Here is a 15,757-nt window from a genome sequence, read left to right as displayed (position 1 = left end):
TAACTGACCTAAGACAGGGAATTGTTACTAGGATTAAATGTCAGGAATTGTGAAAAACTAAGTTTAAATGTATTTGGCTAAGGTGTATGTAAACTTCCGACTTCAGCTGTACATTCTAAGAGTATTTCTCCATTCTGATGTTTTAATACTGTTCAATTCAACTAAAACAAATTTCAGCACTTTTATTATTTCTGCATTTCCTGCACTCAATTGCAGTGGTGGAAAAAGTACCCAATTGTCATACTTGAGTAAAAGTAAAGATATGTTAATAGAAAATTACTCAATTAAAAGTGAAAGTCACACAGTATAATACTACTTGAGTAAAAGTCTAAAAGTATTTGGTTTAAAATATACTTAAGTATCAAAAGTAAATGTAATTGATAAAATGTACTTAAGTATCAAATAATTTCAATTTCCTTACATTAAGCAAACCAGATGGCACCATTTTCTTGTTTCTTTTGTATTTACAGATAGCCAGGAGCACACTCCAACATAATTTACAGACAAAGCATTTGTGTTTAGTGAGTCCTCCAGATCAGAGGCAGTAGATGACTAGGGATGTTCTCTTGACAAATGCGTGAATTTGACCATTTTCCTGTCCTGCTAAGCATTTCAAATGTAACGAGTACTTTTGGGTGTCAGGGAAAATGAATGGAGTAAAAAGTACTGTATTTTCTTTAGGAATGTAGTGTAGTTGTCAACAATAAAAATAGTAAAGTAAAGTACAGATACCAACAAACAAAAAATACTACTACTACTTAAGTAGTACTTGAAAGTATTTTTACTTAAAGTACTTTACACCACTGCTCAATTGAGAAATTCCACACTGCTACGTAGGGCTGCACGATATGGGCAAATAATCCAGGACTTATTTTTAACCATATGTTGCAATTGCGATTTCACTTGTGAATTACAGCAAAACTGTTGGAATCATGGAAATAGAATGACTATTATAATTCTATAGTTAGAATATAATAGTGGGCACTTTGAAAACAGTCTTGTTTGAGATGACAACGAATTAAAATTCCAGGGAGGAGTTATTGTGACAGGGTAGGAACTAAAGTGTTGATAAGTGTTCCCTAGAGGATCCTATAGGCTTTGGCTACATTGCATGTTTTCTCATAGCTACTTCATGTAACTAACATATTCTTGCTTTGCATATTCCTCTTTGATTTAGAAGATACTGTTGCATAAACAACATGCTGATTTAGATCTACACCATCACTGGTATTATCAGGCTGTATTAGCTAGCTATGTTTGCTCTTACTCAGTACATTTATTAGCTAGCAATTAGCATCTCACAAGATTTAGGGCAACTTGCTAAGAAAAGACAAACTAGCTGTTTGCTGATGTAAGAAACACAAACTAATAGTGTCATTATAGAACGCTAGTGGATTTATATTATGAAGCAAAGTGAAAACAGCATTGTTGTCATCAACATTGTTGCATGTGCTGCATTTTCCATGCAGACTGAAAGCAAGTGTCGTGGTTGAGGAACATCAAATGCGCTCCTTGAGTGACAGGGGGCGTGGCTAGGTCTGTGTGGAAAGTAGCACAGAGAGAAAGAGATGACTCAAGTAGCGAAGTAAACTATAAAAATTGACATTATACATGGCATATCACATTTAACAAACTAAATATTAAAATACTGGTATAGAAGGTAGAGTAAAAACCCAAACCGGTCCCTGCATCAATACCAAATATCATAAAATACAGTATACCGCCCAGCCCTAATGTGAGGCCTACAGTCAGTGTCCAGACCTCAGTTAGTCTACTATTCCAACTACTAGGCTACAACACTCTCAAATAATTGTGCCAAAGAGAGATCCCTTTCAAAACACCAAAAAGTGTTTTGAATGAAATTTGGTGATTGTTATTCATTAGGCCTACACAAGTTTTGTAACATGAATTGATGCGTACACTTCTGTCCGCGGGCGACTGTCTCGGCCACTCATCTTTGCCTTGACAAAGTGTTATCATTGAATCAATTTCAATTTCAGTGTTATCATTGAACCATGCCGCATTTTGGAACATATTCCACAAGTTTAAGTCTATTCACTCATTTTTCACCCGACTGACATACAGTAATGATAAATAGTGTAATAGCCTACAGTTCTCTTGGAATATACACCAAGTGTACAAAACATTAAGAACACCTTCCTAGTATTGAGTTCCACCCCTCCCTTTTGCCCTCAGAACAACCTCAATTCAATGGGGCATGGCCTCTACAAGGTGTCAAAAGCATTCCACAGGGATACTGGCCCATGTTGACTCCAATGCTTCCCACAGTTGTGTCAAGTTGGCTGGATGTCCTTTGGGTGGGGGACCAGTCTTGATACACACGAGAAACTGTTGAATGTGAAAGACCTAGCAGTGTTGCAGTTCTTGACACACTCAAACCGTGTGCCTGGCACCTACTACCATACCCTGTTCAAAGGCACTTAAATCTTTTCTCTTGCCCATTCACCCTCTGATTGGCACACATACACAATCCATGTCTCAATTGTCTCAAGGCTTCTCAAAATCCATCTCCACCCCTTTATCTACACTTATTGAAGTGGATTTGACAAGAGACATCAATAAGGGATCATAGCTTTTACCTTGATTCACCTGGTCAGTTCATGCTATTTTCATGACATATTCATAATGTTTTGTACACTCAGTGTGTTTTAATTATTGTGATAGGCTCATCCTTTACCGGTACGGTGTACCCCAACTATTTATTTTGCCGGTATGCCTTACCGTCCTGGCTTACTTTCACTCCTGGTCTTGCAGGAATTTCACATCACAAATGTAATATTCAACCTGTTTCTCTTGTAGCCTGTCTGCTCCTATTACCATTGGGTCACATGAGCATAGCCAGCCCGTCCCACTCGCCACCCAGCCTGTGTTCAGCCCTTATCATCAGTTAGCCTAGATGTGTACCGAGATCCTATCTAACAGGCAGCTGTTGTGTGCCTGCCACAGCTTGTTGACTAAACACCCAGGCTCATGTAAGGACTGAATCAAAATACAGTTCCCAGCTGTATATTTAGTGGTGCATTACAGTACAGGTATAGTAAAATATTAACAAGGATGTAACCATGATACTCCACGAACTGTTGCAGTGTAAAATTACTAAACAGTGGGGCCTCGAGAAGGAGGCCTAGGCCTAGGAACAACCCTCAAGACAGTTTGTTCTTACAGCCACTGTGTCAGAAGAAATTCCCCGCAAGCACTATAAATGAAAATGAACAGAACTGCATAAATACTAGTCAGGGTGTACTTACTAGACTATATTTAGTGTCATAAATTCAGTTCTCATCTGACCCATGGGAGGGAGGATTTGCCCATCTCTTTGACATGTATGAGTCAGTTGTATGCTAATGCCAAAGTAAACTGGAACCACAATAGGGGGGAAATCATCAGCTGTGCAACGTGGCATTGTACAGCTGACTATTAATGCTCCCAAATCAGAATTCACATTCAGCTCTCTGGATTCAAGGCATGTCCCTTTGAAAAGAGTGGCCAGTGAGAAAACATCTGAAAGTGAGGACAGTTTATTTATATCAGTTATTCTCTCTCTCTCTCTCACACACACACACACACACACACTCACTCACTCACTCCATTAGAAAGGCAAGAACCATACCTTACCTCTGTGGAGTCATCGTAGGACACACGGATGGTATTGAGCTTTGGTCCAATACTGACAGTCTCTGTGAAAGCTGCACCACAGTCTTTATACGGTCCTTTATGGAATTTGTAGGCAATAGTAACGTTTTTGATATAAGGCGACCCTGTCTTGATATTGACCTCAGTGAACAGCCCAGAGTACACAACAGCTGCAACCACCGTTACAATCAAACACAAGATGAGAAACACTATCAGTGCTAAAATAATAGAGTCAGACATTTTCTACACTAACACTGGTGCCACTGATGCAACTCAACCTCTTCCAAGTGAAACGTTCTATTTTGATTATGTCAAGCTCTATATGAAGTGTCAAGAAGAGCCTCCTCGGAATGTACAAATTTGCGGACAGTCTACAAACTACAAAGCGCAAACGTCATGAATAAGATATCCCCGAGATTTGAAAAGAAGATGCATATGAATTGCTTGTGATGTAAAAACGAGAATAATCCGTATAACTGTTGTTTGCATTCATACGATTTTCCGTGATAACTGAAGGTAGGGCGAAAGATTTTTATAACTAACCCAAGATAGACCAGAGCCTGTCGTTTCCAATGGAGCAAATTAATCATAGTCTGCAGCACAAGCACGGAGGTGGGCAGAGCCAAGCACAAGCTAGTGAGATCCTATTGGCGCGTTTTAGAATTTATTTGCATCTATTCGTTAGGGAACGCCTACTCTGAAGTGCGCATGGGCAATAATAAAAGCCCGCTCTTGCACTCCTTTTAAACATCCCAATTTTTAGAAACTTTGGCAAAGGGTACATTATACGAAACGCATACCACACTGTTTGTTACCAATTTTAGTTTTGTAAACAGAAAACTATATGCAGATCAAATGTTTCATCAATGAGAACATTTGCAGAATCTTGGCCAAAATCCATCTCGCTCCATCTTCTCCCACTGCCGGCCGCTGGGCTTCCTCCTCATCATATTTGGTAGTGAGTTGAAACGCCAACAGGATGCTTCACATGTATACATCCTGTGAGATATCTGGCTCATTGATCATCTGTGGTAGGACGGTGGCGTTATATAGACTAACACCGTTTATTTCCCTAAACACAGGAACATGCTTCCCGGATAAACCATCTAGCCTCGTATGAAGGGGTGTCCCTTTTCGACGAAGCTATAATCATAAAAAATAACATAACATTTGTGCATTATTGTGGGAATTATTATTACATTATCAATCGGCTGGTTGGCTAGTCCAGGTGCCATTTATTTTAAAGTAGCTAAAATATATTACCACGAGACTACATCCGCATCCTGTTACACTTGTGTAAACTTCGTAGGTTCCTTGACCAAAGAGATGCGTACATGGGGCGTGTTGAGCTGATCACTTTTGTCATTGTTAGTCACCGCCTTTCAAAGTGTTGCATTATGGGGATAAAAATTGCCAGACTTGCAATTACATGTCGACTGCATGAACTTTACAAAAATTATTTTGATCAAAGGTCAAGAAGTTTTCACCACAGTCAACTGCAAGTTAAGTGTTTTATGGGGATTATAGACATTTATTTCGACATGAAGAACAACTTTCATAAACAATGGCAACACTGCCATGTTGTACTTAGCCTTGTTGGAAAACCACATCAGTAGCCAGGTTTCCATCCAATTGGCGACAGATTTTCATGCGAATATTCTAGAATCCCGATGGACTTGTTGCGGATAAAAATATGTGCATGATGACAGTGCACACGAAATTGTCTTTTCACTGAAGTTTTCAAAATCGAAAGTTAAATGTTTCCATCGCATTTTCAACCCTACCGATAGTTTAGTCACAAAACTGATGAGTTAAATAACAAATGTGCCTACTATGGTTTTGGCACATGCGCTGTAGCCAACAGCTCGCAGATACAGTGCGGGTAGGCTAGTCTACATGATGAGATTATTGTGGATAATAAGAGCCAGAATATTTAAGCATCGATCATCATGTAACCAGAATAAGACCCTCGATATGTATTGTAATGGAGCATCAAGTTCACTGTGCACATTCACCACCCTGTGAAGTTCATCATAGATAATTTAATCTGTAGCCTTATAAACTACTTGGTTTCCTGAGTCGTAGTGGTGAGGACCACACACACCATATCGTGTGACTAAGTTTACTTCAATATGATGGTGATTATATTCACATTTGCGCATAAAGGAGTTTCCATCGACCTTTCTTTTTTGCATCACAGCTGTCGTGATTTTTTTTATATACGGTATGACTTTACTCGCAAAACTGTGGAAGGAAATGTGGTTAGTGTCATACTTTCAGCTGTTACAGATGCACCTCCCCCAACTTCACTCCTCAACCTTCGTCTACTGTTGGTTGTTTTCGCCTTACCACTCAAATGAGCCCATTGCATCATCTACTACAGTTTCAGGCAATCAATCAAGCTTGTGAGACTGGAAACAAGACTAACTTGTATATATTTGAATGATACAGTACGTCACATTATATATGATAACTATTTGTTTTTTGAGAAAAAGTTTGAGGTGGGGGTTTTTAAGTGTTTCTTCTCCAATTTGTGCTTTGGCCACAAATACGAGTATAGGACGAGTCAACAACATTATTTGGATATGAGTTAACAGAATGTTAACTTTTAAAAGTGAGATTTTAACTGGGCAGTTACTTTAAAACATGCTAAACTTGATTAACATATTTATAGAGAAAATCTGTAAAATATTTAAAGAGAGTCTTATACATGAATAATAATATTTTACAGTTGAAGTATTTCATTGCAACATACTGTATCTTCAAAGTAAATCTAACTTTTCTGCACTCAGCAGCTTTCCAAAACGTCACAATTTCATAAGACCCTTTCTCAGCCTCAGACATTAGTGTTTGAAAAAATGCAGCACTCTATTGCCGTTTGCAGCGTTTTGAGCATCCACTAACATAGTGACCCCTCTTTCCACAGTAATCCCCTAATTGTCAATTTTCTCAATGGCAGCAACGCACAAGGAATCCTCTCTTGGTTCTACCTGACCTATTCCTATCTGAGGGTGCAAAGGGATATGGGTTAAGCAAGGTTAGAGTTTGTTGACACAAAGGTCAAGAGTTCACAGAGTTGACAGTATTCCTACACATTGTCCTAATTATCCGAGTCATCTGCAATTTCATCGTTATCCCCCTCTTCCTTCCTGTTGCCATTCTTCCTCTCCTCAGAGTCACTCTCTTGGGCCTGAAAGAAACAGTAAAACATTTGTTTGAGCTCTCTAATTTTGCCACAGCAGGGCATTAGACAGGAAAACATCTCACTTTGCAAGCTGGGGAAGTAGCTATGTGTTATAAACAAACTGAGCAGTGTTTAAGAAGGATTGTACAGCAAATCACCCCCTTAGTGTAGAATAGAAGGCTACTGTCTAACAACATGGCTCAGTGCGCCTGAACATGCCTCACTGTTGTTTTCTGGATCTAGCCAGTAATGATTAGCTAGGAACAAAAACAGTACAACGTATCTTATCAGCCCAGTGTTCCACACACAGCTTCCCATTTCCCTTACAGCTGTCTGTAAACCTCAATATTCACTAGATAAGGATCCTCCACAAATCGAAATGTTCTTGAGATTACCGGAGCGCCAAGAGGCTTCTAAACAGCTTCTACCCTCAAGCCATAAGACTCCTGAACAGCTAATCAAATGGCTACCCAGTCTATTTGCATTGCCCCCCACGCTGCTGCTACTCCTCTCTGTTATTATCTATGCATAGCCATAATAACTCTACCTATATGTACATAATTACCTCGACACCGGTGCCCCCGCACATTGACACATTGACTCTGTACCGGTACCCCGTGTATATAGCCCCACTATTGTTATTTACTGCTGCTCTTTAATTATTTGTTATTCTTTTCCCATATTTTTTCTTTTTTTAGGTGTTTTATAAAAACAGCATTGTTGGTTAAGGGCTTGTAAGTAAGCATTTCACTGTTCACCTGTTATATTCAGCGCATGTGACAAATACAATTTGATTTGATTACAATAGACAGAAAGCTTGCAGAAAAGTAGAGATGATAATAACGCCACATAAAAGCTTTTGTCTGTTTTCCTTATGGGAATTTAGAATAGTGTTTCAATAAAATATGTAACAGAGAGAAATTATTTTAGAAATTACATTAACTCAGTAGCTTCATAAGTTCATTATGGCCAGTACCTCATCTTCTGACTGCTCCTGAGGCAGCAGGGAGTCTTCCTCTTCATAACTCCCCTTTGAGCGTTGAGAGAGGATCTCCTCACCCTGCAACACAAAGGCATCTATTTGATTTGATTTATTAGGATCCCCATTGGCCAACACCAATGGCAACATCTAGTCTTACTGGGGTCCGACACACAAAGAAAAATACATAATAGACAAAAGACTTTGCAATTTACATACATTTAAAAACATTAACATGTAGTGTGTGTGCGTCTATCAGTTACACATACAGTACCTGTCAAAAGTTTGGACACACCTACTCATTCAAGGGTTTTTCTTTATTTTAACTATTTTCTACAATGTAGAATAATAGGGAAGACATCAAAACTATGAAATAACCCATGCGGAATCATGTAGTAACGGGGGAAAAAAGTGTTTTATTGCTTCTTTAATCAGAACAACAGTTTTCAGCTGAGCTAACATAATTGCAAAAGGGTTTTCTAATGATCAATTAGCATTTTAAAATGATTCACTTGGATTAGCTAACACAACGTGCCATTGGAACACAGGAGTAATGGTTGCTGAGAATGGGCCTCTGTACGCCTATGTAGATATTCCATTTTTTTTTTAAATCTGCCGTTTCCAGCTACAATAGTAATTTACAACATTATGTCTACGCTCTATTTCTGAATAATTTGATGTTATTTTAATGGACAAAAAATGTGTCCCCAAACTTTTGAACGGTAGTGTAGATTTTATTGTGTTGATGGATTTCTTGTGTATTATGTATTGATGACTATTGTAAATTATGTCAAATAATTCAGCATTAGCTGCTATTAACACCATGTAATGTTGCCTTATTGAATTTTAAATAAACCATTCTCTAGTATTTTTCCCCTCAGTATTTTGTATTGTGTCTTGTGCTTTTTAAAACTGAAATCCAACAAATTGCATCCCCAGCTTCAGGAAAGACTCCAGGAAAAAACGGCCATACTAGCAACAACAACAACATAAAAAGACAGGTAATATAATAGTTATGGAATCTGTCTGACACTGGCAGCGTGAGCCAGTGTCAATGTACTGAGACTCCCCTTCAGGCACACATTGAGCACGGGTCTGTTGTCAAACACCTGGCAAGGAGAAGATGGAGACGACACATTAGAATACACACACTACCTCGAGCTTCTCAACACCCAAACCCAGCCAGGAGAGCCCATCCACATGCACACACACATACACCCCTGCACTGGAGCCAGTAGAGCATGACAGGTGGCTTGATCTCCCTCCAGCCAGAGTGTGTGTTGGAGAGGCAGAACACCTGGGGGAATACATGTTTACACGCTTCTCATTTGGCGTGGACACAGTAATTTAAATGCTATTTCCAGCAATACATGTTCCATAGTGAACTGAACAATCATTACACATTCAAGACACATCATGTGTTTGAATAAGGGTTAACCCATTCATGACAAGCTCCTAGTGCAAACAGACTCAGTACTTTGACCAGGTTGACCAGGATGTGGAAGTCTCTGACAACCAGGTTCCATGTCAGCAGCTTCTCACTCTTCACCTGGACACAGAAATGGGTAAATGTCCCATTATAAATCACACAGAGTACGCACTAATGCTTGCTGAATGTATGCAGTCACACACAAGCGTATCATAGTCACTGTCTACTAGAGCCCACTAGCCAGCTAGCTTGCATCTGCTCTGCTCTGCTCCACTGGCAGTTCCTCTGTGCCTGCCTGTGTATGTGTCCAGTTGTGTAACTGGTGTACCTCAGTGCTGTCACTGTGCCTGACAGGAGGAATCTTCCTCACAGCCTTCTCAAGCTCTCCCATCATTCCCTTATAGAACGCCAGGAACGTCAGCCTGGGGAGGGGGGGGGGCTTATAGAGGACAGGAGAGATAGTGGTAGTTGTACGCATATGTACCAGGACCTACCTGTTGAGAGTGGGCCAAGTTCTAGAGCTGGCGTCTTTGGCTACTGCGTTGAGGATCTCAGGGATGCCCTCTCCAGCTATCTCCTCCACTGCCTTCAGAACATCATCAGTGTGTTCCAGGTAAATATTACAGAGAGGAGGAGAAGGAAACGCAAACACCATGAACACTCTGAATAGTAGTATTCACCTTATACAGCCAGTGGGAGCATGGCAACCACAATAGCAGGAGAAGAGCTACAATAAATGGAGGTTACAAGAGGGTTGGGTCTATCCAATAAAGTAAATTCCCCTTTCCAGTGTCTGTGGTATACTGACACCTAATGGCCACCTTAATTCATTAACTGCTCTACATCAGCCATGAATCCATATGGGACACACACCTGAGGAGAGTTTGGAGAGTCTCGTTGTCTTTGGGTCCTCTTTGGTTCTCTCGGTCTCCGCTCGTAGTCACCAACTCCTGGCACAGGAACTGCCGGGCTAGGGTTGCTAGAGGCAGAGACTGTTATATACTGAACAGATCCTCATTGAAAATCAATGTAACTTTTCAGAATATCATTACATCTTTGGAATTGACTGGATTGAAATGGAATTGATCCTGATACAGTCCATTTTACTGTTGCATCAATCTTATAGACATTGATTTAGTGCATGTCTTACCAGTCTGCTCCCTGTTTGTAGCCTGGTGCCCTCCTCTCTCAGCCACAGTTTATTTTTTTATTTTTTTATTTCACCTTTATTTAACCAGGTAGGCTAGTTGAGAACAAGTTCTCATTTGCAACTGCGACCTGGTCAAGATAAAGCATAGCAGTATGAGCAGACAACACAGAGTTACACATGGAGGAAACAATTAACAAGTCAATAACACAGTAGAAAACAAAGGGGGAGTCTATATACAATGTGTGCAAAAGGCATGAGGTAGGCGAATAATTACAATTTTGCAGATTAACACTGGAGTGATAAATGATCAGATGGTCATGTACAGGTAGAGATATTAGTGTGCAAAAGAGCAGAAAAGTAAATAAATAAATAAAAACAGTATGGGGATGAGGTAGGTGAAAATGGGTGGGCTATTTACCAATAGACTATGTACAGCTGCAGCGATCGGTTAGCTGCTCAGATAGCTGATGTTTGAAGTTGGTGAGGGAGATAAAAGTCTCCAACTTCAGCGATTTTTGCAATTCGTTCCAGTCACAGGCAGCAGAGTACTGGAACGAAAGGCGGCCAAATGAGGTGTTGGCTTTAGGGATGATCAGTGAGATACACCTGCTGGAGCGCGTGCTACGGATGGGTGTTGCCATCGTGACCAGTGAGCTGAGATAAGGCGGAGCTTTACCTAGCATGGACTTGTAGATGACCTGGAGCCAGTGGGTCTGGTGACGAATATGTAGCGAGGGCCAGCCGACTAGAGCATACAAGTCGCAGTGGTGGGTGGTATAAGGTGCTTTAGTGACAAAACGGATGGCACTGTGATAGACTGCATCCAGTTTGCTGAGTAGAGTGTTGGAGGCCATTTTGTAGATGATATCGCCGAAGTCGAGGATCGGTAGGATAGTCAGTTTTACTAGGGTAAGCTTGGCGGCGTGAGTGAAGGAGGCTTTGTTGCGGAATAGAAAGCCGACTCTTGATTTGATTTTCGATTGGAGATGTTTGATATGAGTCTGGAAGGAGAGTTTGCAGTCTAGCCAGACACAGTACTTATAGATGTCCACATATTCTAGGTCGGAACCATCCAGGGTGGTGATGCTAGGCGGGCATGCGGGTGCAGGCAGCGATCGGTTGAAAAGCATGCATTTGGTTTTACTAGCGTTTAAGAGCAGTCGGAGGCCACGGAAGGAGTGTTGTATGGCATTGAAGCTTGTTTGGAGGTTAGACAGTGGTGAGGAGCTGGGAGAGACACAGAGCTATGCTGAGGCTGGGCACTGTACTGCGGAAGTTCAGGATGTACTTAAAGCTGTGTCTGAAGACCAGAGAGATAGGGGAGAACCGCTCCACCATACTTGTCACACACACAACACTGGCTGTGATCTGACAGGGAATGTTTCACCTCTCAATGGATGAGCTGGTCCAAGGTCAGTTCAGGCCCTCCCTCTTTCAGGCGGTCAGCCAGCAGTCCCAGAGCTCTCTTCAGCAGGCTATGGTGCTCTGGTTGGGAAAAACCAGACCTAACACACAATAGCTGCATGCTTTTGTTGCAGATCACTAACACACCTGATTCCCATTTGTTGAATCAGGTGTGATAGATCTGGGCTGAAACAAAACAAGCCAACACCAACCTCTCCAGGACCACAGCTGCCAAACCCTGAGTAATTGTCATTTGATATTGTTCTGAAAGGCAGGAGTGTGCAGGTGGTGTTGTGTTGAAGTGTGACTGACCAGCTGAAGGTGGTGTGTAGGACCTGTAGGAGGAGCTGGTAGGCTGAGGACAGCAGCTGGTGCTCCTTCACATCAGGACCTGGGGTGTCCACCATCCCCTGGTTTTTAGACAGCAGAGTCTGCACACAGCAGGAAAGACAGTCACAAAGGGGGACTACAACAATGAGCTAAATGTGTGCCGAGACACAAAAAAACATGAAGCTGTGTTGTGTCTTGTGTACCTGGAAGTGATTGTGGCAGATTGTGGCACCACAATAAGTGATGAATCTCATCTCAGGAAAAAGTTTTAAAAAATATATATTTCTTTCCCTTCTTTGGAATAGCAGTGGAGCTAGACACGGGAGCTCCCTCTGTACTCTCCCCATCAAAGTTGGCTAGAGGAGGAGCATAGCCAGGGATTTCTGAAACACAAAAGCTGGAATGGTCAAATTAACAGTGCATGGAATTCTCACATTTTCAAAGCATGTAATATTTAAACATTTTGATCAGAAAAATGTTGATAAAATTACATTTTAATTTCCTGTCCGTTGTTATAGTATTGTTTCAGTGCAGTATTGTACCTGCCAAAGTCCTGTCCAATAGAGTCTGGAGGTAGGTGATGTTCTGAAGACGAGTCACCACCTTTATTTTCATCTCAGGGTCTTTCTGACTGCAGAATGCATTCACAACCTGTGTATACACACACATATATACACACACACACACAAGCAGGTGAGTTGAGTAAACACAGACAAACACAAACACATTGGTAAAACAGATGAGATCAGACTGAGCTAATTTGATTAGTGAGTCAAGTGTTGATAGATACAGTTGAAGTCTGAAGTTTACATACACTTAGGTTGGAGTCATTAAAACTCGTTTTTCAACCACTCCCCAAATGTCTTGTTAACAATCTATAGTTTTGGCAAGTCGGTTAGGACATCTACTTTGTGCATGACACAAGTCATTTTTCCAACAATTGTTTACAGACAGATAATTTCACTTATAATTCACTGTATCACAATTCCAGTGGGTCAGAAATGTACATACACTAAGTTGACTGTACCTTTAAACAGCTTGGAAAATTCCAGAAAATGATGTCATGGCTTTAGAAGCTTCTGATAGGCTAATTGACATCATTTGAGTCAATTGGAGATGTACCTGTGGATGTATTTCAAGGCCTACCTTGAGGGACTGGTGCACTTCACAAAATAGATGGCTTCATGAGGATGGAGAATTATGTGGAAATATTGAAGCAACATCTCAGTCAGGAAGTTAAAGCTTGGTCGCAAATGGTTCTTCCAAATGAACAATGACCCCAAGCATACTTCTGAAGATGTTGCAAAATGACTTAAGGACAATAAAGTAATGGTATTGGAGTGGTCATCAGAAAGCCCTGACCTCAATCCCATATAAAATTTGTGGGCAGAACTGAAAAAGTGTGTGCGAGCAAGGAGGCCTACAAACCTGACTCAGTTACACCAGCTCTGTCAGGAGGAATGGGCCAAAATTCACCCAACTTATTGTGGGAAGCTTGTGGAAGGCTACCCGTAAACGTTTGACCCAAGTTCAACAATTTGAAGGTAACGTCACCAAATACTAATTGAGTGTATGTAAACTTCTGACCCACTTGGAATGTGATGAAATAAATAAAAGCTGAAATAAATCATTCTCTCTACTATTATTCTGTCATTTCATATTCTTAAAATAAAGTGGTGATCCTAACTGACCTAAGACAGGGAATTTTTACTAGGATTAAATGTCAGGAATTGTGAAAAACTGAGTTTAAATGTATTTGGCTAAGGTGTATTTAAACTTCTGACTTCAACTGTAGATACAGGTGACATAAACATGAAAACACAGATACGGGTAGGAGAGGTGTGTAACATGAACATGGGAAACATGAAGAGTGACTTATAGGTGTGACATGCAAGATAAGACAGATCCACAAATATGCCATATGAATGGAGTCCACACCTTGCTATAGACCATAAAACCCTTGTCTAAGACATCCCATTACCCCATTGTCTAAGAAAGAGCTGTACTGACCTCTCTAAACCAGTTGATGGTGTGGAAGAGCAGGCCAGAGAGGAACTCTCTACCTGGCTTGGACAGGCTCTCTGACTTCTCCACCACATCCATGTCAGTCAGGATCAGTGGGCAGCCTGCAAAAACACACACACACACACACACACACACACACACACACACACACACACACACACACACACACACACACACACACACACACACACACACACACACACACACACACACACACACACACACACACACACACACACACACACACACACTCACTCACTCCATTAGAAAGGCAAGAACCATAGCATGTCTACTCCATTCCCAGCACAGCAGGCTGAGTTGAAACATGCAGGTGTCTGCATGTTGTCATTTTCAAAAAGTACTTGTACTTACGCGTATAACTGGGCCGATAAAACAAAAATGATCGACACTGACCGTACCAACATTTACAGTGCCTTCAGGAAAGTATTCACACCCCTTGTTCCATGGACTCATTCTGTGTTCAATAATAGTGTTTAACATTACTTTTGAATGATTACCTCATCTCTGTACCCCACATATACAAAGACCAGGGAGGTTTTCCAATGCCTAACAATGAAGGGCACCTATTGGTAGATGGGTAAAAACGAAAAAAGCAGACATTGAATATCCCTTTGAGCATAGTGAAGTTATGAATTACACGTTGGGTGGTGTATCAATACACCCAGTCACTACAAAGATACAGGTGTCCTTCCTAACTCAGTTGCTGGAGTGGAAGGAAACAGCGCAGGGATTTCACCATGAGGCTAATGGTGACTTTAAAACAGTTACAGAGTTCAATGGCTGTGATAGGAGAAAACTGAGGATGGATCAACAACATTGTAGTTACTCCACAATACTAACCTGATTGATAGAATGAAAATAACAAAGCTTGTACAGAATACAAATATTCCCAAACATGCATCCTGTTTGCAACTAGGCACTAAAGTAATACTGCAAAAAATATCGCAAAGCAATTAAGTTTTTGTCCTGAATAAAAAGTGTTATGTTTTGGGCAAATCCAATATAACACATCACTACTGAGTACCACACTTCATATTTTCAAGCATGGTGGTGGCAGCATCATTTTACAGAGCCTTGCAAAAGTATTCACTCCTTTGTGTTTTTCCTATTTTGTTGCATTACAACCTGTAATTTAAATAGATTTTTATTTGGTTTTCATGTAATGGACATACACAAAATAGTCCACATTGGTGAAGTGAAATGAAAAAAATTACTTGTTTAAAAAAATTCTAAAAAATTAAAAACGTTAAAATGTTGAGTGCATATGTATTCACTCCCTTTACTATGAAGCCCCTAAATAATATCTGATGCAAACAATTACCTTCAGAAGGAACATAATTAATCAAATAAAGTTCACCTGTGTGCAATCTAAGTGTCTCAGTATACAGTTGAAGTCGGAAGTTTACATATACCTAGCCAAATACATTTAAACTCAGTTTTTCACAATTCCTGACATATAATCATAGTAAAAATTCCCTGTCTTAGGTCAGTTAGGATCACCACTTTATTTTAAGAATGTAAAATGTCAGAATAATAGTAGAGAGAATGATTTATTTCAGCTTTTATTTCTTTCATCACATT

The 15,757-nt window shown here is 40.4% G+C and overlaps 2 protein-coding genes and 1 long non-coding RNA gene across 3 annotated transcripts in view; all 3 read right to left on the bottom strand.

Moving 5' to 3' along the window:
- LOC110528159 (testis-expressed protein 264) overlaps positions 1-4,693 on the bottom strand; it is a 120,326-nt gene extending 115,633 nt beyond the window's left edge. Inside the window, exon 1 of the mRNA XM_021609987.2 lies at positions 3,637-4,693. Within this exon, the coding sequence (XP_021465662.2) occupies positions 3,637-3,894 (258 nt within the window). The 5' untranslated portion in view covers positions 3,895-4,693. The remainder of the gene's footprint in view (positions 1-3,636) is intronic.
- Positions 4,694-5,177: 484 nt separating this feature from the next.
- Positions 5,178-10,512, bottom strand: LOC118965308. The gene is made up of 5 exons (XR_005052625.1): positions 10,397-10,512; positions 10,120-10,225; positions 9,741-9,832; positions 7,815-7,898; positions 5,178-6,844 (listed from the first exon to the last, which is right to left on the bottom strand). It is a non-coding gene; the product is annotated as an uncharacterized LOC118965308 (long non-coding RNA).
- A 1,873-nt stretch (positions 10,513-12,385) lies between these two features.
- LOC118965359 (Fanconi anemia group D2 protein-like) lies at positions 12,386-14,683 on the bottom strand. The gene is made up of 3 exons (XM_036984440.1): positions 14,141-14,683; positions 12,673-12,781; positions 12,386-12,513 (listed from the first exon to the last, which is right to left on the bottom strand). Exons 1-3 carry the CDS (start codon positions 14,231-14,233, stop codon positions 12,386-12,388), a joined length of 330 nt encoding a protein of 109 aa, XP_036840335.1. The 5' UTR covers positions 14,234-14,683.
- Positions 14,684-15,757: the final 1,074 nt, after the last annotated feature.

The sequence above is a fragment of the Oncorhynchus mykiss genome, chromosome 7 (assembly GCF_013265735.2).
Source record: "Oncorhynchus mykiss isolate Arlee chromosome 7, USDA_OmykA_1.1, whole genome shotgun sequence".
In the NCBI taxonomy this organism is placed as follows: Eukaryota; Metazoa; Chordata; class Actinopteri; order Salmoniformes; family Salmonidae; genus Oncorhynchus; species Oncorhynchus mykiss.
The sequence above is the reverse complement of the archived record's forward strand: the minus strand, read 5'-3'. Positions and strand labels throughout refer to the sequence as shown.

Excerpts from the sequence above, each read along its gene's own strand:
- LOC118965359 (XM_036984440.1), bottom strand. The coding sequence starts at position 14,233 with ATGGATGTGGTGGAGAAGTCAGAGAGCCTGTCCAAGCCAGGTAGAGAG. Across the intron at positions 12,782-14,140 it reads CCATCAACTGGTTTAGAGAG|GTTGTGAATGCATTCTGCAG; the intron begins GTCAGTACAGCT and ends GTGTATACACAG. Across the intron at positions 12,514-12,672 it reads ATTGGACAGGACTTTGGCAG|AAATCCCTGGCTATGCTCCT; the intron begins GTACAATACTGC and ends TTTGTGTTTCAG.